This window comes from Mauremys reevesii, linkage group 1 (assembly GCF_016161935.1).
Source record: "Mauremys reevesii isolate NIE-2019 linkage group 1, ASM1616193v1, whole genome shotgun sequence".
Classification (NCBI taxonomy): domain Eukaryota; kingdom Metazoa; phylum Chordata; order Testudines; family Geoemydidae; genus Mauremys; species Mauremys reevesii.
In genome coordinates this window covers 304545887-304570369 of record NC_052623.1, presented here as the reverse complement: position 1 = coordinate 304570369, position 24483 = coordinate 304545887, and the positions used below count along the sequence as shown (strand labels likewise).

Below are 24483 nucleotides of genomic sequence, written 5' to 3'. Positions count from 1 at the left end.
GAAAGGGTTTTTCTCTATCCTATGGGCAAAAAGAGCTTAATGAGTCTGATTACAGTAAGAGAGAAAAAGTATGGTATCAGTGTGTTTTAATGAATATGTATATACAGCACAGTATGTAAATCAAAGCAAAATGTCAGTTTCATACTCTTCGCTTCATTTTACTTACCATCCCTTCCTAATTCATTTGTAAGTTCAGGATAAGACCAGAAAAGACATGAGAGAAGATTGAATATTAAAGAATATTTCTTGCAGCATTAATTGTTTGTCATTTTAATGGTGTTAGATTTTAGTAAGTGATGAGGTATAAACTAGTTACCTTTACAACGTTCAAACATTGTTAGTTTTAAAAAAACACCCATTTAAAGTCTATGTTCTTTGATCAATTTTCAGAACTCCATCATTCCTTTATACTGATAATGTAACTGCCTTGTCTCCAGTGTCTTGTTCAGGGTACAAATACAATGTGCCCTGAAATGAATCTGTTTCTTGAAGTGGCTGTGCGCTATTTCTATTATTCAGTCTTTCTGAAGGTTCTGCAGAATTCTCCCTCCATCTCAGACTTGCCTGCTGTTGAGACACTTCCCATATAGATGGGCATGGGGAAGTAAAATTCAGAGTGGATCTTGAGAAGTAGTTCTCTTGAAGACCCTCTTCTTGGAGGCACCTGTTTGAAAGCACTTCTTTTTCTTTGGAGTTTCGCCATTTCATCCTTCGGTTCTGAAACCAAATTTTCACCTGTTCCCAAGTTAATTGGAGGTTATTATTGTTTTCTTAAAATAATTTTACCTTAATCCCTTTTTTCTTGAAATCCCTTCAATTTTACGCACTCCTCTCTGGGCCTGACTGAAGTCAAGTTCAATGTAGCTCCAGTGAAATCAGCAAAGCTACGCCGACTAACACCAGCTGAGGATTCAGATATTATTATTAACAACAGTCAGACCAAACACTCCCCTCTACTTCCACCAGCACAGGTGAGGTGAGGATTTGGCTCAGCAGACTGGAAAGAGGGCAGGTGGTAGCCAAGGAGACAACAACTTTCTACAGCATAGCTACAGGAGCTGTGGGACTTATACCCACAAGAGCCGCTGACCACGGCCTAGCTGCAGGAACAACATGGCTATTGACAGTGGGCTGCAGGCCAGAAGGCAGAGTGGTGGCACTGCAGGCTCCAGGGATCTCCTAGGATCCATGTGGCTCTCATGTGGGTTTGGGGACAAAATCCTCTTCCTAGTCCTTAGATGGCAAATCCCGCCCCCAAAGGGTACAGCCAAACTACAAACTGACAATCTCAGTCTCTCCTGTGTTTTATATAGGAAAAACCTAGAGAGGAATGATGCCCTATTATTTTTATTAAATTGTTTTTCTTTTAGTATTAGTAGTAAACTCCCTCTCAGTCCATTTCCTATTCCCCTGGGCTCAACAGAATATCCAGAAGGCACAGGGCCAGCGCAACTCATTAGGCGACTTAGGCGATTGCCTAGGGCGCTAACATTTGGAGGGCGGCGACCGTGGCGGCCGGACCTTCCGCCGCCCCTGTCAGGGGTGGCATTTTGGGGGGCGGGACCTTCTGCCACCTCTGTGGGGGGCGGCATTTCGGGGGCAGGGCCTTCCGCCCACCTAGGGCGGCAAAAAAGCTGGCGGCACTCCTGAGAATGCAAAAGAATGTAAGAGGGAAATACCTGCAACATACAGTATGTGAATACACACTGTGAGGATTTTAGAAAGCTCTTTGCAGAGTGTGACTGTACACTGTCAGCATGAAAAGAAACAGTTTGTCCTACGGTGATTACTACTCTGCTTCAGCTAATAGACTGGAAAGGGTCTCAGTCTGTGCATTCTTTATTGTTTCTGGCTGAAGTGTTCAAGTTAAAAATTACAGTAATGTACAGTGCTCTCCCCCACCATTCCTAGCCTTTATATCCCACCAGTTATCTTCTCCCTCAAGCACCTCTGGGCTTTCTCTTATGCCCCTTATGCATGGAAAAAGCTCATTCTAAAAGTGTACAGCCACTATCTCTGCCTCTTTTGAATTCATCCTTAAGACTCACCTCTCCCAAGATGCCTTCAAAACCCTGCTTGCTGACTATGGCAAGGCAGGTGATATATTAGGACTGTTCCTCTTCTTATTCCCTTTCTCTCATTCACCTCTCCCCTCCCATTCCTGCCACTTCCCCTCTCCCTGACCATTACCTCCATGTAATTAATGAAATTGTGCCAATCACACAAGCTTATTTTCTTGTGTGTTCTATTCCTGTCCCCATCTTTTGTTTGCCCTGCAAGCCCTCCAGGGCAGGTACTATCACTTTAGCTATATTTGCACAGAGATCAATGCACTGGGGTCTCAAAGCTCACAGGCACCTCTGGGTACCATCTTACTATATGTATATGGTAAAAGTAACACTATAATGATATTAAACACTGAGCCAAATCCTGAAGTCCTATTCTGGGACAGATCATACTCCCATAAGGAAAAACCCCTGTAAGGTGGCCAAGGAGAGCTGGGAACCTCCAGTAAGGTCACCTCATAGAATTTTCATTCTAACGCTTCTCTCAACCCCATAGGTCTCCCTCTGCCTCGATCCAGGATCAGCTGAAAGGTTGCTGCCTCCACTGCCCATCTCCCTAGATGGCATGAGTCCAGTAGCAGTTGCATTGCCATTAGCATAGTTCCCTGGTGGCTCTCAGTAACAGGTACAAAAACAGAGGAAACTAAAACAGCTCTGAGCCTGGATTTCTGTGCACACACCTAGAAGCAGAGCAGAAGACGGTGCCCTGCTCCCAGATCCCTGTGGAGCTTTGTGCATGCAGAGCCCAAAAGCAGCCATCAGTTAGGGCAATGGGGTTACAGAGTGCTGATGTTCAAAGGAGACTTTCCTCCACCCTTGTATGGACAGGGGCAGCTCCAGGCACCAGCACGCCAAGTGCGTGCCTGGGGCGGCAAGCCACGGGGGGAGCCCTGCCAGTCCCTGCCAGGGTGGCAGGCAGGTTGCCTTCGGTGGCATGCCTGTGGAGGGTCTGCTGGTCCCGCGGCTTCGGTGGACCTCCCGCAGGCATGCTGCCGAATCTGCGGGACCGGGGACCTCCCGCAGGCAAGCCGCCAAAGGCAGCCTGCCTGCCATGCTTGGGGCGGCAAAATACCTAGAGCTGCCCCTGTGTATGGAAATGGAGATATTAACTTTTGAATGCAGATCACTACAGGATGGGGACTCTCTTTTATTCATTCTTTACTCAGGTAAAACTACCACTGACTTCACTGAGACTTTTGCCTACGTAAAGACTATTGGACTGGTCCTGGGCTGTTTATATCCCCACCCCTCTCCAGCAAAGCTATTTTGAAGATTTTTGTTTCAAAGACAGAAAGCTGTGAATTATTATTATTTATTACTTGTCTTACAGTAGCACCTAGGAGCCCTAAGTCATGGGCTGAGACCCCATTGTGCTAAGTGCTGTACAATGTCTCCCCACCCCTCCATACCTGTGACTCTTTCAGACCCAAGTTAATGGCAAGTTTCTTTCTGTCTGTTTTGCTGATATACTTCTGTTTCTGAAACATCTTCTCCAAAGCTCTTCTCTGGTCTTCAGAAAAGACGGCTCTTCTTAAAATACCTCTCCGGGCTTTGGAGTTGGAGTCCTGGGTCAACAGAGGCAGAACACTTTCCTCTCCTAGAGGAAATGGAAGATAGCGTTACACTATGTATAACATATATCAAAGGAAAATTAAGCATTATACTTTACACCACTATCAGACTGGAGTCTCACTTTTGAGTTGTTGGTGTTACAAATGTGTCACGATGATTCAGTCATGTTCAATAAGGGTCAGATTCTACACTGGATATGGCTCTGATCAACTTCAGTAATGCTGGGATCTAGATGTGTTATAGATGGGCAAGATTCTGCTCTTTGGAGTGATAAAAGCATAACCAGATGAGTCTATGTAGGGGGTTGAATATAGAGCTCTTTTTAGTGTGAAATCCAGATATGGTCAGGGAGAAACATCTACACTTTTACTTACACAATATGATCAGGGTGAGCAAACTGCAGTGAGTTTTTCATGGGTGCTCATTCTGCCCCAGTATAAAATGCATAATGGGATAAGAATAGCTTAAGGATGGGGCTAAGTAAGCAATGCTATTTATATAATGTAATGACAAGGCTTTCGTAGTAGACTTTTCCATAGAAAATCATTGGCGATTCACATCTTGATTATTATGGAAACCATAGATTGTTTATTAAAAGCTCTCTGGAGTACTTGAATTTATTCCATTCAGTCTAATTTTTAATCCTTTAACACTTTTCAGCAAGCCCTTGTATGGCAGTTTATTCTGGGCCCAGTCACACCCCTTTGATCTGTGCTCTGAGGGGACCTTCTGCTTATCCAACTCATGGAGCAGGGGCATTCACATCATCCCTCTGCCAGCCCCAAAAAAGATGATGATAAAACCTAGACCTGTATCACTTTTTCATGTGCCCTTTCCCCCACCTCCAAAGAAGGATCCATCTATTTTCCACAGGAATCCACAAAGCAGCTGCTGGCTAGGAGTGCTCTGGCAGTGCACCTCCAACAGCACCAAATTCCAGAGAGAAGGGCTTGGGGGAGGTACCAGAGACCCACTAAATATGTGCTGAACCCACAATATTATATGTGGCTTTTGGGCAAGAACAAATATACTCCATAATCACTACCTACAGGAAAGTGCTTTCTTTGAGTAAGAAGCAGTTTCCACATCCACAAAGCCTTAGACACCTGTGGACTTCCTGTGGGCCAGCAGCCACAGAGGTGGCTTTGTTTTGAAATCACAGTCATTTTAGACCCTAACGGTACAATCCAAACATCTTAGATATAACCTTCTCTCTCACAGAAGCTTCAGAATTTTTGCCTTCTTAGTACAGTGTCCTGATCATTCTCCCATTGAATTAAGTGAAAAAAAATCCTATGTAGAGATGACCAAAATAATTTCAGGTTTTGAAATTTTCCAACAAAAAACTGAATTATTTGACAACACAATTCAAGAAAATGTATCCCTTCTTCTGACAATTTAAAAAAAAAATTCAGTGAAAAAAATTTCAAACACATTTTTTCCACAAAAAACATGTCCCTATTGAAATGCTAGTCAAATTCAGCTGCAGCTTTCACTAACCACTAATTGGGGGTGTACTAATCTTTAACTTTGACACATTATATATACAGATTATGTGTGTGTTTTTGTAGATAGATACACACACGCACACTTTAGTCTGAATAGAGTCCTAACATGTCCCCATTGTATATATCGCAGTTTATTAGATATTTTTGTGATGAGTGTTTGAGTGGTTTTAAAATTAAATGTTGGTATATATGAAGTTACAACTTGGTACAGCCACATTTCAACTTTAAAACTGATATTTCAAACCACTCAGACACAAACATCAGCGTTTACTGGATACTTTTGTTATGTTTATGTATGTAATGCGACACAATAGGACTCTGTTCAGACTCAAATATGTTGAATATGGCATACAAGCCCCAGAAAGTCAGTCATATTTGAGACTTCTGAAGAAGGCCAAGCTATTCATGGAAAATTTCAACACAGTGCATAGAACCCTCTAAAACCCCATTCTGCTGCTGAGAGCTTCTTGGGGGAAAAAGAACCTCATGTAAATCCAAATGTTGCCTCCCATATATTACACGTTCCTGATCAAGGATGGTCTCCATCCCCCACAGGTAAGCATAGACAGCAGGGAGATACAGCCTTAAAGTTGTAGTCAACTCATATATGGCTGCAGTAGGAGGGAAAGAGTTACGTCTGGGCTGCAGTTTAAAAAATAGCTGGGGTGGTAGTTCCTGACCAGTCTGTACAGCCTCCAGTGAAACAGGTGGAAGAGATCTCTCCTCTCAGCCCCACAATTGCCACAGGGGAGGAAGAAAATAATTTCTTAGCCAACAAGGCTGGTCCTCACCTCACCTCCCTTGCTGAGCTCCAAAATGGAACTGTCAGCCAAAGACAGGGTGTCAGATTATGTGACGGTTAATCTGTGACAGTTTTCTTTCCTTGATTATTGACTGGCAGTCACTCAGCTAAGAAACAGCCACTAGAACACTGAGTTCATGCACCTACCTGCCATACACAGGAAGCAGGTAGGTGACTGTTTTAATACCAATATTAGAATGATATAGTAGGGAAGAACCCACCCAGTTTGGGGAGAAACCTCTCTGACTTTGTATACCACAGTAATGGATGTACTATAAATGCCCAACTAAACAAAACCTAACAGTGAGCAGAACCACAGACAAGCACTAGTGAAAAGTGGAGCCAGCCACTTGGTCAAATTTTAAACCTAACATTTTTAGGGAGGTGAACATTCAGATAAGAAGATGGTCTAGGAATTTTGTTTTAACTGCTCTATATTAAATAATATAAAATACACCAAAACTGTACACATAAAAGCCAACCTATGATCTTGTCGATGGAGTGAATACGCTAATCGTACAAGTGAAATCCACCGAGTGTACATTGTCTATTTTTCTGATACTTGGAGGCATGAGCTTACACACACAGCACAACAGTTATGTCAAAATGAGTTAAGCAAAGCAAGTCTGCACTCTGTCCTGCTGAACAGACACTGAAAGGTTTAATACTGTGTTGACATAAATGCTAATACGGTACCAAATGTTTGGCATGGTTTTTTTTGTTTTTTTAAGTCTTTCCTTCGTATCCTAATATATGGTGATAAATGTCTTCTTAATCTGTGGAACAATCTTAATTTGCCTTCATGGCAGAGACCACCTTGAAGGAGCGAGTAAAAGCTTTAGTCATGGTTTCCATTTTTTCATTTGAATTCAATACATTCTAGTTAAATGGACAATTAATAGGTCACTTCCAAAATAGTAGTGTATCAGTCCTGGTTAATAAACAATCCCCACAGTTGATAATGGGCCCTATGTATTCAGCAAGTCCCTGTATACACGCAACTCATCCACTAAATCCCTTTTCAGGTAGACAGGGTTATATGGGAAGATGAGCTAGAATGAGTCTATAAAAGTCAGTTTCATTCACTGCTTTATTTTTCAGTCAAGTGCTTTAAATGCTGTCCAGAAATTCTCTTGGAATGTGAGACAGGAGAAAAGACTGGCACATAGAGCATTGCTTTATGACCATACAAAAGGGCAACTGACCCTTGCCCAGGCCTTTTCAATGTGAAATGGTTCCTAAAGTTCATCTGCACAGTGAAAAATTGTGGTGAGGTCGCGTGTGGATGAGTAAAGTGAAAGTGGTGATTGGTCATGGTGCTGTCAACCATTGTGATGGAGCCGGGGCCATGTAAAACGCTCTGTGGGAAAGTGTCAACTCCCTAAAGAGGTGCTCAGAAACTTGCAGCTCATTAAACTGCCAGCATTTGCTGCCTCACTTGTCAGGAATCATTCGACTTAGCAACTGCCCTTCGGAAACATTCATACAACACATACACATAGTCCGCAGTGGTTTGAATTCAACTGTGATAAAAATATAGCTGCAGAATGCATAACTTGCAATTTCCATTTGGACTGACACACAGTTCTGTGCTTTTTACTCAATTCTGAGGAACTAAAATGTATCCTCTGCTTGTCTTCCTTAGTCATGAACATCAAAACTCTTTAATAAAGAATCTTATATGATGCACAAATCTCAAAAAATCAAGGTTAAATTTAGACTTGGATTAAGTGGTAATATAAAACAAAGTTTTCATCCCAAATGTATAATACTAGGACCAAATCATCTTCCACATGTCTTCCAGTTTTAAAATTATAATCTAAAACATAATCAAATTAATACAGGTGTTTATCTGCTATGAACAGAATGGCTGGGTTTTGAGGATTTTTTAAATGTTTCCTGAATCATAATTTATGCCAAGCAGACATTAATATGCAGTGTCCATTTTATAATCTTTCAATTCTTTTCTTTTCCTGTTTGCAAATGCGTATTGATACAGATTTTAAGAAGAGTTATTGACTCTTAAAGGATCTTTTCTAGCAAACTGAAAACAAGGAGCGTTCCTTAGTTAGCTGTCTGGATGTCTCAATGCCATTAGAAATCTCTCACAATTGCTCAGTGTACTTAAGTTTGATAAATCTTTGGAAACCTTCTGAATAGGATTGCTGTGATTTTACTGAGGAATTAGCTGCTGCCATTGCATCACCAATTAGTTTTCCAGAACACATTAAATCCTGCTGCTTTGGTTTACAGAATAACTCAAGCATTACTGATGAAGCATAAAAACTTACTTGGAAAAGCAGTGGGGGATACAGGGTGCTGACAGGACCCACCGCAGCATGCTGAGTAGAATGGTGGGGCTCGGAGAAAAAAATGTTTGGAAAGAACTGCAAATAAAGCATAGATCTAATTGATTATCCATTAATCTTAAGTGATATTCACAACAACAATTTTCAAAAAGTCAGCATTTGAAGTCCTGCCTCACAAACCCTGATTCCCTTTTCTTAAGCAGAGATTTTTTATAGCAAAGGACAATCAGCCAAGTAATCTTTAAATAACTTAATCAAGGCTAGTTTTAACTCATTTATTGCTTCAATTATGACATACTGAAGCATCACAGTAAATTTATCGCAAGACTGCAATTCCGAGGATTCAATATTTATTTGTTTTAGTGCCACACATCCTAAGTAATATATCTGAACACATTGGCCAAAATTCATAACTAACTGTAAATCCATCTAAAAGTTATTTTATACAACCTTGCTAGGTAAAACGTACTGGGGAGGGATACCTTAAAAAAAAAAAAAACAGAACTGACAGGCACTGCCTGGCAATAAGTATCTTATTTACAGGTCAGTTTTTGTACTTTTACTCACATGGAGTAAGGAAATCAATAAACAAGCTTTTAATGAAAATGCCTGTAAAATGTAATAGAGATAAATCAACTAAGTTCTATAGAAATTATTCTAAAATGGCACGGCCTGATTCTGCCATTCTTCTGATAAATAGCATCTCACAACACAAATAGTCCCATTTATTTGTAAGAAATTGCGGAGGACGATTCTATTAAATACAACTAAGAGCTGCAGAACTGGGCTCAGAGAATTTGACATCTCTATAGGGTTTTTTTAACCAGCCTATAGAATTCTGTGTTAATTTCTACAGAATGCCAAAAAAAAGCACAATAGAAAAAGATCACATTCTGTAGTAAATTCTATAGGATATTTCCATAAAGATATTTTTTCTAAGCATACTCTTGATTACATTCATATTTTTGCCAGCACCAATGAACGATTAAAATGTGTTTTTTCTCTTTTTTTTTTCCCTCCATGTTGAAGGCAGACATGCTGTAGTTGAAAAAATAATATTTTTTCAAAATTTGATCTGCAATGTAACCACCACATCAGTTGCTTGACTTATTGTATGGGGGGGGAAATCTTCTGTGTGTTGTGACACTGGAGATTTAGACAGATTACATCTGAATAAAAAATATTTTGTAATAAACTGCTTATTTTAAAAAGACTTCAAACAACATTATTTTTACTATAAAGAAGCAGTGAATAATCAGAAGTAAAGACTGGTCAAAATGAGTGCATTTGTCTTATCAATCTGCCTCATTTATATGGTTTTTTTAAAAAAATTGACATGATTTTTAAAATGAGCACTCAAAATTAGGCTCTTGATTCCATATTCAGACACCTTCATAAGTAGCTTGATTTTCAAATGTGCTGTACACCTCCCATTGTAATCAAATATGGTCTTAGAAGCCTAACTTTAAGAACTCATTATTTAAATCTTGGCCTTTATGTTAAAATTTATCTTAAAACATGACAACCCTTATTGTAAATTTCTTCTCTTTTGATTATACAGCTACAAGGATATTAATTACACCTCTACCCCGATATAACACGAATTTGGATATAACGCGGTAAAGCAGTGATCCGGGGAGGTGGGGCTGCGCACTCCGGCAGATCAAAGCAAGTTTGATATAGCGTGGTTTCACCTATAACGTGGTAAGATTTTTTTTGGCTCCCAAGGACAGCGTTATATCGGGGTAGAGGTGCTTTGGAGGCATTTACAAACAGACAGGATCATCAGACATGGAACTCTTTACCATCAGAAACAGTTATGGTAGGCAGTTTAAAGGACATCAAAAATATAAAGTCAAAACTTGCCCACCTTACTCATCCAAATAGTCCCGTTGGCATCACAATGACCTTAGAGTACAGGGCATCAACAGAACTACTGGGGCAAGTAAGATGGGCAGGATTTGGCACTAATTACAGAATCACAGAAGACTGAGATGGAAAAGACCTATTAGATCATCTTGTCCATCTCCCTGAAAATGCAGGCCTTCCAGTACATTTGCTAATGTTTTGTCCACTATAGTTTTCACAGTCCCAAGTGAGAGGATTTCACTGCTTTCTTTGGGAGACTATTCTACAGCCAAATAGGTCTTGCTGTTGGAGAGTATTCTCTGTCAGTCAGCCTAAATTATCTATTTCTGAATCACAGCCTATTAGTCCTCACTGAACTCCAGGCACCACACTACCTTGGTGTTTAAATCATGCAAATATCTAATCTGTGGGCTGTTATCATGCCCTCCCCACCCTAGGCCATCCTATATCTATTTAAGGTTTTTATCTTTATAAGTCATTCCCGCCTGTCCCGTGATCTTTTTTATTGCTTATTTCTGAATTCCCTCTAATTTTTTAATATCTTCTTGAGAACACGGTGCCCAGAATGCCCTTGCAATATTATACTCTCATCACCTGGATATATCACAATTGAATATACCATCACTTCAGAGAGGTGGATAGCATACTCCTGCATGTAGAGTTCTCTCCATTCACTAAACCTTTATGCTTCTATATATGACTTGTAAACATAAAAGGCCTGCTCCTTTTATGTCTATGTCCTTTTATGTCTATTGAAGTAAATGTTAAAATTCCCATTGACTTCAATGGGAGCAGCATCAGAAACTAAAACACAATCCTGCCTTATAAAACCTGAAATAATCTATGCAGTTGCATGAAAGCTGCGGACAGCACCTGAATCCGCTGGGATTCTGCCATCATGCAAAAAGAGAAGATCTCTAAAAGCCTGCTCTCAAGTCCAGCAAAGTCAGTGAGAATCTTTCCTTTGATTTCAATGATCTTTTGATCAGGCCCAAAAACTGCCTCTCTGTTGTATTTGTGATGATGCACCCAGAAATAAGATGCAGATGACATCCTTCCACAGATCTCAAACAGGTGGCTTCTGGGGCTGTTTTTTTAGATTAATCTATTCCAAATCTTGTGGGATAAACAATGGTCCTGAGTTTCCTTAGATGTATAGCCAATGGTCATTAAACATCTTTAAATCTTTCAGCTATGAGAGATCTACATGCCAATTCTTAGAGACACTGGGCCAGATTTTCAGGAGGTGTACATCAGTGTAGTTCCATTGAAATCATTGTGTGGGAACTACACAGATTTACATCAGCTCAGGCTCAGGTCCATTATGGAGATGTATAGCACTCCACGGGGGACCCTGGGTCCATAAAAACATAGAATCATAGACTATCAGGGTTGGAAGGGACCTCAGGAGGTCATCTAGTCCAACCCCCCTGCTCAAAGAAGGACCAATCCCCAACTAAATCATCCCAGCCAGGGCTTTGTCGAGCCTGACCTTAAAAACCTCTAAGGAAGGAGACTCCACCACCTCCCTAGGTAACCCATTCCAGTGCTTCACCACCCTCCTAGTGAAAAAGTTTTTCCTAATATCCAACCTAAACCTCCCCCACTGCAACTTGAGACCATTACTCCTTGTTCTGTCATCTGGTACCACGGAGAACAGTCTAGATCCATCCTCTTTGGAACCGCTTTCAGGTAGTTGAAAGCAGCTATCAAATCCCCCTTCATTCTTCTCTTCTGCAGACTAAACAATCCCATGGATGGTTTATCTTGATTCAGACAAGTACATTTTTATGTATGACAGATATAGTAAATAGTTTTCATTTTATTAAACTTTTTTCAAGTACCATGTGTGAAACAGTATAATAGAATGGAAACTGTCTGCGCAAAATGATGCAATACATATTGGTCAGGTTCATTTAGTCCTGAATTTTATGCAGCATGACTGTAACTGTAGCTATCATGTAAAACAAATATTGGATATAAGGATGGGAAAATATTATATACATTTTATTTCCTTGTCATATACGAAATGGTAAATCAATCTATTTGTTGGTCAAGCAATTTCAACCAAACATTTTTTAGTCCTTACATAAGGCCAAGAACAGCTGCAATGCCGGTTGGTTGCTAGGAAACCTGGGTTTTTTTTGATAGCCAGAATTAAGCACATGGTAGCCATAAAACTGCTTATGTACAGACCCATCTGTGAATTAAACATTAACCTTGGGCCAATCCCACAAATCTTTACTCATGTGTCTACTCCTCTCTCCCCTTAGCATTCCCATAGAATTAAATGGGACAATGTGCAGGACTAAGAAGCACTATACATCGGTGTAAGGGTTGCAGGTTTCGTCACACAGATCATGAAACTCAAAAGTCAGAATAAGGAATAAATTCCACTGCCCTGATTACATATGAAAGAGCTCAAAAATTATTTTATGCGCTTTTTTCTTGAAAGTGACAGTACCTGGTCCTAAATCTCCCAGGATTTAGTATTTGAAACAATGATACATTCTTGTTATACTGTAACAGGATGGTGAATACAAAATATAATTAATAATGCTTATTTATATTCAGCTTTATATAAACCCAAAGCATTTTACAAATACTAAGCAATTAAATATACTGTAGTATACTTGTACATGTAAACTGAACCTTAGCATTCAGCAAAGTGTAAAACTTAGACATTATCTCAGACACTGACATTCCAAAATGCTTTCCAAATCTGAAAACAAAATAGTTCTAAAACTGAAAATTCTGCCACACTAGAAACTCATGTCTACAATGCAGACAGAGGTCCCAAAACACAGTCCTTTCCATAGTCAAGTTTCTAAGTACAATTCACATTAAATGAGTTTAGATTAAATCATTATGAAATTCTAAAGTGACTTGTTTTCAAGGGGCTTCTGGGGTAGGGTATTTTTTTAAAACTCTAGCACATTGAAACACATTAGGAAGTACTCTAGGGCCTAATTCTACAATTCACTGTGTTGCATCTATGTGGAGTCCTAATTCTTTCAGCTGCAGCATTGAGACTCTCCTTTCTGCATGATTAAAGACCTAGATAAATGTATTTGAAAATATACCTTTCCAAAATATTAGACCTGAATAAATAATTCATCTGATAAATTTAGCCTTTTTTTCTGCCCATGGAGTAGATACTAAAAAAATGTGATTTCCTCACATTTATTCATTCTTCAAAATAATTAAAACACATTTTCAATAAACAGAGTTTAACTCTATAGAATAATCATGAACACTTCTCTGCAAATAGCCAATAGTGGATAGTCCAGGGGAATTGGTTAGTTGTGATTGGCCAAATAAGTCACACAGTGTTGTTTCTGTTCACAGATTGGAGGAATGTTCAAGTCTAAGGGACCAGAGCTGCACACACCATGGTCATTAGAGGGGATTAATCCCAAGACTTTTTCAGCACCAAAAGTACAAGCTTTCACCACCTGACCTAAAGGTGAACTTCCTGTCTGTGAGACAGCAGCAGATTGCCAAGTTGCTTAAATCTGCCACCACAGGGAATCACAATCACATGCACTTGGCTAGTGTATTGTGCAAGCTTTACTCCTGGGGGAATTCTGCACCAAAAAAATAAAAATTTGGTGCCAAAAAAAATTGGCACATAATATTTTAAAATACTGAAAAATTCTGCAAATTTTGTCAAAATAAATTATATAACTACACCAATTTCAATTATTTTAATAATTTATTTCAAAATACCTGTCAGCAAGTACGTCTGTGACAATACAGACACACACAAAAATTCTCCCAGGAGTAGAAAGTTAAAGAAACCCTTATGACAACCCAGTTCATGTTTCTCTGCCCCCTCTCCCCGCCCCCGAGCCCAGCTGCAGGGCCTCCATAGTCCAAATACCCACACCCCCTCCAGAGCCCAGCTGCAGGACACCCTCTTGCCCAGATACTTGCACCCCCTTCCCTCAGAGCCCCCCCAGCCAAGACAGCCGTCCCCTCCTCATCCAGAGCTCAGCCATGCCCCCGCTGCCCAGACACCGGCCCCTCTCTCTCCCTCTGGATCTCTGGACCCTGAGGGGTAAACAGCTTGATGCTGGATCCCAGGCTTGTGTGGAGTTTCCTGCATGCCACTGTCTCCTTCCCTCAGGGTGTGTGGGGAACTGCAGCTGCCAGGGACCCTCTAGCTTCCTCCCACTCCCCCCAGCAGTGTCTTCTATGTATTAGCTGGGCTGTGCCGCATCCACTGGCCCCTAGTGGCATCCCGTTTCTGTGGGGAAAAGGAAATTCTGCACACATTATTTTCTGCAAAATTCTGCTTTGGGCAGTGGTGCAGAATTCCCCCAGGAATAAAGCTGTTCTGATGCATTTACTGTTGCAAATTTAAATTTGGGTTTCTGTGAATATTCACACATGCCTTTCTTTCCATGAATATTCAGGTCAATAAAACTTGATGTTCAGACAGCAAACATAAAAGCAATGCATGTGTGGCAGAAATAGATCTATTTAAAAATGTGAGCAAATATTCCTCAAAAGTATTTTGCAATTCTTTTTTTAAAAAACACCCAAAAAAGTATTTTAAAATCCTGCATAGAAAGTTAATGGAAATAATTATGTTTTCATTTTTATTTTATTCGTTTTCAGTAGGGCTTTCAAAAATTAGCCAGTTAGACACTGTAAAAAAAAAAAAAAAGATAACGTCACCCAAAAGGGGTTGAAATATGCAAGTAGCAAAATGATCTTTCCCTTGCAGCCACAAAAATCAGGCAGATGTTAAGGACACACCTAAGGTTAGGTGACATCTGAGGCTCTTTCATTTTTGTAAGCTCCTTATCACCTTAGGTGCTTATGCACATTTTTGCACATTTCTCTATGTATCCTTTATCTTGGGGACAATCTATATGGCAAGAAGGGTGCACTGGAAGCATGCCATGTGGGCAGGCTTTGGTCAATGGCATAGCTGGCATGGATTTCACATATGGGAACTAGAACCCTTCTGTGCCAATATTAGGTACTCTGCAAATTTTAACACCACATGTAGACTGCAAAACAATAGTAGAACATATAGATTTTGTGGCATGGTTTAGGTAAACAGTCTCAGCACTGTCTGCTGATACTCATGAAGCTACTGCTTTTAGCACATTAGAGACCAATCACGTCCATTAGAGTAGCTGTGCTAGAGTGTGGCCAGATGTCTGAAGGAAAGAAAACCTCCTGCTCAAGCCACAAAACAGCTGTGGCAATGCTCTGTGGAAGCTATTTCTATCTATTGGCTGAAATTAGGATTGCCAACAGGCCCTTATTACAATGGCCATCCCTTTTTTTTTTTTTTAAATCTCTGTATAACAAAATCAGGAGTTGCAGAGTGCTGCAAAAAGCATCAAGAAATATCCTTGGTGAATGTAGGTGAGTACTACTTAACAAGTAATCAAATTTAAAAAATAATTAAATAAATTAAATAAATAATATCAGGAGGAGGGGTGAGGTGGTGGTACTAAGAAAACAGTCCCTTATTTTGGAAATGCAATGTTGGCAATTCCTTTTACACAGCCTAAACAGAAGATCTACATAGTGGTGGATCCATTGGCTTTGTCGCCAGGCCCATCCTCCCCTTGTTTTTCTCCCGCATGCTACCTATGTACGGCTGTGCCAGGGCTCCCTGCTGCTTATCTATTGTCTTATTGTGACACTAGAGTTCTCAGTGCGAATGTTCCTCCTGCCCACTCCTCACCCACTCTCTCGCTCACTCACACAGGCACCCATGTACAACAGCAAAAGAATATCCTTCTCTTGTAACTACTAAGGACACCGTAAGAGGCAAAACAACAGAATTCAGCCATAAATGGACTGACAGATTTTCCTTGTATTCTTCATAAAATGTCTTTGTTTAAAAAGAATTCCCTAAACCCCAGTGAAATTGGGGTTATGTGGTACAATTGATTAGAGAACTTGCCTTTTGCTGCCGCAGACCTGATTTAAAATCCTGCCTTGGGCTACAACTGAAAGTAAAGGATTCTCACCATTTGCAACTGAAATGCACCTGTTATTCTAGTCCTGGGTCTCTCTTGGTCAAAACTTGCCAATTAGGCTTAAAAATCATGAGATTTTAATAATAAAATAATAATAATAAATATTGGATTATTTTTATTTGCCTTGTTTTAAGACTTTATGGTTCGTGTTTGCAAGCTTTTCGCTGCAACCACAAGGGCTAGTATTTACACCTGTTAAAATGAAAACTGAGATTCTCAGCATAATCTCATGACTTCGGGAACTGAGGCTTTAGGAAAGACACCAAATATCACAAAACTCATGATAAAATGGTGAGATCTGGCAACACTGTAAATGTTGTATAACAACCTAGGTAGACCAGCATAATTTGGTAATATACAGAAATAGGCATCCTGTTGACGGGAGAATTGTGGGAGTAAGGATTGCAGGATCAGGCCCTTTCCTATTTAAAACCCACTCTCCTACCCCAATAAGTAAGTGTCTGATGTTTCAAAAGCCTCCTAGTGTCTAATATATTGGAATATGTTTTCATCCTTAAGGCTGTCAAGGGTTATTAGCCACAAAAGTGCAACTCAGAACAGTTAAAGCAATTGTTAGCTTGCAGAGCTGAGTTCTCCAAGGAAAGTTTCCTGAGGGCCTCATTCAGCAAGCAATACATGCACAGAACCCCCACTGAAATCAATGGGAGTTTTTCACACAAAAAATCATGGCATGAAATAGCCATAATTTTGCAGTCAGGAATTTAAGCAACTTACATGATCAGATTAATCTTTATCCCTTTTCATTCTTCTATTTCTTAATAAACATAAGCATATGCCCTGAGGTTCCTGTTTCAGAAGCATCTCATTGTGCAATATAAAATCCATGTTACAATAACTGATTTCACTAAATTTAGTGAAATGACTAACTCCATCATTTCCCCCCTAAGAACCTGTTTTTTCTCCTACAGACCCAGATCCTTGACCCTGCTAATGCTGCTTTGTGCTTCTCCAGCAGTGCTTAAACCTTGCTTAAAGGACCAGGTCCAATACCAATCCTTTCCTCAGACTGCAAGGCAGAAGACATGGCCAGACTATCCCTATGCTCTGATGATCTCTGCTGCAATGGGCCCTGGGGGCTGTACTTAAACAGCATCATTAGGCTAGCCTGGCAGCCCCAGCATAGGGGGAAAGCAAAGGTAGTGTAAAGCCATCTTTGCACCCACTCTACTGCATTATGCTGGGTACCTAAAGACCTGCCTTTAGGAACTGGCCCACAGACTGCAAAGGGAGCAAGAAGAGGTCCTGAATAATGTGAAAATTAATGTTACATGTACCTAGTCACCACAGAATCCTTTGCATGTCCAGAGAGAATCATGGTTGCAATACTGTGTCTGTGAGAGTCCCTAACTCTTATAACAGAGAGTCTACATTACCTAGTGAGAATCCAGAGAGTTCTGATAGTTAAAAGCACTTGATTCTTTTCTTCTTTTAATTTCAATGAAAGCTACAGAGTTACATGTCACTTGAAGACACATTCTGATTGTCAGCCAGTTTGGAAAAAATAATTAATAATGCTTTTATTAGTGTAAATCATAAAAAGTGGTATGGACTGAAAAATCATTTAATTTCAGTAAAACATATTTACCAATGGCTAGATTCTAGAAGGAGTGAAATGTAAATTTGCCACAAGCTTCCTATATGACCTTGAGCAAGTCACTTTATGCCTCAGTTCTCCATCTGAGGAAACGATAGTGCTGGCACTTCCCTATCTTATAAGGGGTTCTGAAGATAACTGCATTAAAAACTGTGAGGTACTCAGATACTATGTTAATAGAATCCTGTAAGTACTTTAGCTAGATTTCTGTTAGTATGTGTCTGATTTATTATAGACTTATATATGTTCTGTGTATATACATGTATATATTTTACTGTAGGTAAAATTCCCGTGTGTTCAGTAACCCAGCAAAGTTTGTAATGCAAGCATGCCTGCTATTGCATTTTATTTATTTATTTCCTTGCAATATATATCAGATGTGCTTATCAATACTCTAGGCACATTACAAAATGTAAAAGCACAGGGCCTGATTTTGGTTACATTTACCGTAGTGAAAATTCATAGTCTCCAATGGATTTGCTGTCATTCTGCACGGTGTGGATTACTTGAGAAGTACATAGCTTTCTAGTGACTAATTTTCACAACTGTCGAGCAACTGCAACGTTCACTGAAATCAATATGAGCTGTGGTCACTTGGCCCTTCTGGAAATTAGGCCATAAGAAAACCTGACAAACAGACCTCCTAAAAGCCTTCCCAGCCCCAAAACAAACTACATCCCATCAGCCCCTAATGTGAATCTCTCACTCCAAAAAATGCTTGGGAAAACAAATGAGTGTTGCAGTATAGTCTAAAGGGAACCACACGCAGGTTCTGGTGGACTAGAGGCAGAAGCAAATTCCAAGAGCCAAGGAACACCTTTTCTTACCAGCCCCCTCCCATTTAAAGCAGGACTGGTCAGAAGAACAAGGATCTTAAATGTCACCCCCATAGTAATGGATAGTGCATAGCTATAAAGTGCTCCACTGGGTAAAACACTGCCTACTAAGCATGCCACCAGGTTCTACAACAGCTGTAATTTGTAATGGTTAGAGGGTATGGTATAGCCCCACATAGCACACACTGCAGTAATGCAGTGTTTTAAAGAGGTGGCATGATTCTTCACTGCCTTGCACTTTGTGCAGTCATTTAGACTTGTGAGTGCAAAGTGGATGTCAATTTTAACCGGAGCAGAAGGGTAGCATTTTATACAGGTGTAAACAACTACACAAAGCAGTGGAGCATCAGGATCAAGCCCATAGTATACAGATTAGGACAAATTCTATCCTCTGATGTTTCAGAGTAAGTTGTAAGAAACCCAGCAGTAGGTGGTTATGGGATAACCTATCTCCAGGGAATCTTCCCTCATAACTCCCAGTAGTTAATGGCTGGCTTATGCCCTGAAAAATGAAGGTTTATATGCCTCCAAAACTCCTCTTTATTATTTTAATATTTACTGGGATAACTCGAGATACTCTTGTTATTAATATAAATATTTAGTCCTTTTTAAAATCCTACTAAGTACAAGGTCACAACTATATCCTGTAGTAATGAGTTCCAAAGACTACTTAGGCCTGTCATTCCAGAATTAATGGCCAGGTGTTTAAGCAGTCAAATTCAACAGTTAAAATATTTTTTCTTTACTAATTGTGGTGCAAGAGATCCTCAGCTGGTGTAAATTGACATAACTCCATTGAACTACAACCAGTTTACACCAGTTGAGGATCCCATTGTGTTTGCCTTTACAGTTTAACTTTTATATAGTATACTATTTGCACATAATAGTAATAATTAAAAACCAAAATAATTTAAAATAAGCTTAAAGTTCCATAATTCAGTTGTACAACTATATAATCAATACAGCGAAGGCAAGCATTCATTTTAACCCTTCAATGGCCTCATAGCCAGCAAAGGGATGTCTCTTTGAACACTGTTCACAGTGTGACATATCTCATAGCGTGATGCTTTGTGGATGACTGTTCGTCATCCAGCTTTTCACTGGGGACATTTTGGCGCTATTATTAAAGTACACATGGGGCTAAAAATATGGAACTATAAATGTAGACCCTTTGTAACTCACAACAGGAATGAAAAGGCACATGATAAAGCACCGCTGATGGAGAGTCACAATGGCTGAGGCAGTCAATGACCGAGCTCTAATGCAATCAGATGTTGCCATGGCCAGATGTCACAGATAAAGGGTGTCATCCTGCATCCCTTGCAGGCACTGATGGGAGTTTTATGGTTCAGACAGAAACCAGGATTTGGGTTCTTACACAGTATTAGAAGATTTTATAAATCAAGCCCATTTGTTAATTTTTTTATAGAAGTTGTGGATACTTGTTATTTTCAGGACTGTAGCAAAGGTTCAGTTTATTCAGATTTTCAGTTTCCAGACTGATTGTGCATTCCTTGCTCCCCTAATACTCCCATTAACCTCACTGGAGTTTTGGACACATAAGCAATACAGGATTAATACAATATTTATGATACATTTCAGTTCCCCTTCATTGAAAAGTATACTTTTTTCCTTTTAAATATAACTGAATGCTAAGAAATTCTGCGACAGTAACTAACTCAAAGTATACATAAAGCTGTAAGAGTTCAATTTTTTTTGTCATGATCATTCATTTTAGTTAAGACTTGGGCCAAGATTTTCATCAATACTGGTTTTGAGTGCTGAACTTGAGACAACTTAAAGGGGTCTGATTTTCAGAGGGTGAGTGCCCAGCACTTTCTGAAAATCAGGCCCTTTTAAGTGACCTCGCATTGCATATCCAAAAACATAAGTCAGTGGTCATTTTGAAAATTTTGACCTCTGCAAATTATCCTACTGGGATATATAGTAACGCTTCCATGCACATTTACTATGTGAAGAAAAATCTTATAATAAACATTGTGACATTACCCAAGCATATAGCTTTCTAAATGGAAAAAAGTAAGTATCTCTAGATACCACAAAAAAATCAGTCAGTCAGTAAGAATAGTATATAGTATAAACCTTCTAGTTAAAACATCTTTATTTTGCTCCTACCATCCTTACTCTGACAAAATTCTTGTCCTTCTAACGGTTGCATCAACAAGAAAAATAACATAAGGGCCTGATCCTGGCACCTTTACTCAGAAATATAGCCCATAATCATGTGAGTAGTTCCATTGGGATTAGTTTAATGAGAAAGGACTCCTTACCTGAATATGGGCTGTAAAATCCAGCAGTAAAGACCAGTTTCTGAACTAATTTGCAGTTATTAAAGTTATGGGCACCTCCTACAAGGCAACAGCTTCTGCATTTACACTGATGTAACTGAGATCAGAAACTGTCCATATAATGTTTATGGCTTTTTAAAAACATTACTGGGAATTTTGCCTGAGTAAATAAGGAAGGATTGGACCCAGCATTCCTTGTTTCAAGTAATAAGGGACGGATCCTTCAACCCAAGGTTCCTATTGAAGTCAATGGAAACTTTGAGCTCAAGAGAAACTTGGATCAGGTCCATTGCCACTTGGAGAGTCTCACCCTGCAACCCTTTACTCATTTGAGTATCCAGAACTCATGTCCCCATGGCCTGTTGGCAAGGTAAGAACTAATCATGCAAATATTTGCAAGACTGGGCACTCAGTAACTTCCACCTAGTTTCTAACTATTAGAAATAGTGATGAGATGATCTTTAGGGAATTCATTTCCTTTTTTAATATAGACAACATTTACTCAAAATCAGGTGAAATGTGCATCCTTTCCCATTTCCTTAACTGCTTTTAACTGAGTTAGTATAAAGTAAGGGGGAAAAGTAAGTTAAAATAGTTTTAATTTTTTTTGATTATTTGAATATTTAAACATGCACCTACCTGGCCCAGTCCTGCTAATTTCTTTGAGTAGACTCACTGAAGTCAATGGAACTACAAGTAGGAGCTACTTGTAGGATTTCATTTAAAATAAAATAAAAAATATTCCAGAGCATTTTAAAAGCATATACCATGTTTTTGTTTTTGGTTTTAATACACACCTTTTGCAGTGCTAGTTTAAGGTTGTACTCCAAGTAATATTTTTGTTTGTTACTTTGATTTTAAATACATATTTTTTTAATTTAAATATACTCCAAGACTCTGAAAATATTGTATTGGTCTAGAACAAGTAGCTATGTTCTAGTGGGAATTTAAATTAATAGATATACATTTAATTCATTATAATGAATTAATTTCTAAACCAGCTTTGAACACTTCCATAACTGGACAAGGTATATATTCCTCAAACCTATTTTTTTTTAATTTCTAACAACAAAATGTACATGTAAAGTAACACACTAAAGAAGCATAATTTGTCAGGAAAAGCTTTGTATGGTTCAAACTTGCAGTACAGTTAAACCTGGGCATAACAAATAAAAAACTATGATTGCCAAATAGTACAGCAAAACTTTGCATGGTTCAGATTACTGCCAAGTAGCATTACCAGTTTAAGTGACAAACCTTTCAGTATCTCTATAGTCTAATAAAGCAGTGGCTTTTATTTTAATGTAGAAGTGACTATAGTATTAGACATATTTTGCAAACTTCTAATAAAGTTTTTGTGGTGAATTTTGCCTCTAGTGTTTTGTCAGAACTTCAGGAAAATTGTAGCTATCTCTCAGTTCAATTTCCTTTTGCTACAAAAGGCCCAATCTTGCATCCTTTGTTGTACCTAAGAATCTGATCTTTCTTGTATTTCCTAAACTCAGAAGGATTTCAGGTCTATCATGTGTGTTTGTTCATGGTTAACCCTCTGATATCATTTCAGATTGCAATCATTTAGCAGCACTGAAAGATCAACAACTAAGGAAGATTTAAAGTCCTCATTATAGTGTCAAAAATTGTTACACATTTTGCTGTGGTTATTAATCCACAGGCATGCAAGACAGTAACCTTGTTTTAATCAGATGTTATATGAGGAAATGGGTCAAATATGACAGATTAATGTTTACTGGTCATTCTGTACTACCCTCTTGAACAAAGAGAAAGACCACAACAGACTTTCTTTCATAACCCTGCCATTCAGAACTGATTTAAAGAACACTTTGGTCTTGCACAGAGGGAAATTTTCCTTAAGAAGATTTAAACCCCTTTATAGTTGTATATTCTGTCATATAACAGCAGATTCAACCTTTTACTTCGAACACAAGGCTCTGTTTTTAATCCATCCTGGTAGACAGTGCTGCAATGAAATCAATATCCAAACTGCCATTGAGATTTCAGTGGGAGCAGAAGCAGCCCAATGAATAGTTCTCAATTTTCATAGCATCAATCCTGATTTCCCCAGAGGTGTTTGAAAACACTAAAAATATTAATAGAAGAAAAAAATATTTAACACAACCTCACTGATATAGCCACTCTGGTTATAAGACAGTCGTTTTTTGGGGGGAAGCATTTTTTTTATAAATTGCACTTGAATATCTATCACCCCCTCTCTATAATCTATATCGATAGTAATTTGAGGGCAGAAACTACAATTCCTTTTACTCAGGCAGTAGGACTCTGCCTAAGGAATACTATTTATTTAGATACGTCTAAGGGAACAACGGGGGAATTTACAGCAATTGATTATTGATTTTCCAATCCGTGCAAAAAAATGCTTTTTAAAATGCAGCTGCACTTCTTTGAAGTGTATAACTGTATTTACCAGTACTTTGGAACTGGCCAACCACACTCCGCAAACGCTTCCAGCGAGGTGTTTGCCACACAAGTAAAGCACCAGTCATCCGCATTAGCAGCTAAATGGAAGACAAGGGCTGGGCAATTACACAGCCGGGCACAAGGTTCGGGGGCTTTATCTGAGCAATTTAAAAATATTAAACCAAAGCTTATTGTGCGCGGGGGGGCGATGAAATTGCGAAACACCCTCGGGAACATCCCCGCCCCAGGGGCTGCGGCAGAGCCAGGCTTTCAGCCTCTGGACCGGGCTGGAGTCGAGGGTGTCTCTAGCTGAGGAATGACTCCGCCCGCTGCCTAGCGAGCTCCCAAGGGGAGGTTTGGCCGGCGCTGTCGGCGGCCGGCCCCGGGCGGGGCGCTGCTGCGGGGCGAGGGGAGCGCGCTCACCTGTGGCTGCAGGAGGGAAGATGCCGGTGGCTCTGTCCGGAGCCCGCGCTGGCGGCCCGCTGCTGGCCGCGGCGGAGGGGTGAAGCCGGGGACAAGCCCATCGGGCCGGGCCGGGGCCCCCCGCGGGGCGAGCTGGTTCCGCCGCCGGGCACAGCGTGAGCGGGCCGGGCAGGGGCTGGGCGGGGCCCGGCGGGGCCGCCCGCAGCAAGTTCTCGATCAGGAAACTTTTGCCCAGGTTGCCGGAGCCAGGCGGCGCCGGTAGGTCGAGCAGCGCCGAGGAGCCCGCGACGCCCCAGCCCAGGGCGGTGGGCAGCATCGCGGGGCCGCGCCTGGCCTGGCACCCGGGGCCCGATCCGGCCGCCGCGCGGCCCCGGCCCCTGGGCTGAGGAGGCTGGGCCGGGGGCCGCTCTGAGGAGGCGCAGGGGCGGGAAGGTGTGTCCGCGCGCAGCCGGCGTGCCAGGAGGGACGCGGCCCACAATAAAGGGCTGCCCCAGCCCCGGGGGCGGGGGGAGCGAGGGGGCCCGTCCAGCCCCTCCGCGGGCCTTCGCGCTGCGCGGGAGCGGGGCCGCTGGCACGAGCGCCCAGGACAACCCCGGCCTTGCCCAGCCCAGGCGGAGCCAACCGCGCCGGACTGCGGGGGCTTCCCCCGGGAGCTGAACTCCTGCTGCCCCCCTCCCCCCGGCCCTCCCCTGGGAGTGGCAGCAGCGATCCCGGCTTGGGGGAAATGCTC

The 24483-nt window shown here is 40.7% G+C and overlaps 1 protein-coding gene across 1 annotated transcript; it reads right to left on the bottom strand.

Moving 5' to 3' along the window:
* Positions 1-225: 225 nt before the first annotated feature.
* DBX2 (developing brain homeobox 2) lies at positions 226-24413 on the bottom strand. The gene is made up of 4 exons (XM_039520658.1): positions 23754-24413; positions 8240-8335; positions 3476-3663; positions 226-735 (listed from the first exon to the last, which is right to left on the bottom strand). The coding sequence occupies exons 1-4, from the start codon at positions 24067-24069 to the stop codon at positions 406-408; spliced, it is 930 nt and encodes a 309-aa protein (XP_039376592.1). The 5' UTR covers positions 24070-24413; the 3' UTR covers positions 226-405.
* Positions 24414-24483: the final 70 nt, after the last annotated feature.

Coding starts and splice junctions, on each gene's coding strand:
- DBX2 (XM_039520658.1), bottom strand. CDS start 24,069: ATGCTGCCCACCGCCCTGGGCTGGGGCGTCGCGGGCTCCTCGGCGCTG. Junction 8,336..23,753: donor CTTCCCTCCTGCAGCCACAG/GTGAGCGCGCTC, acceptor CTTTATTTGCAG/TTCTTTCCAAACATTTTTTT. Junction 3,664..8,239: donor ATCCCCCACTGCTTTTCCAA/GTAAGTTTTTAT, acceptor CATTTCCTCTAG/GAGAGGAAAGTGTTCTGCCT.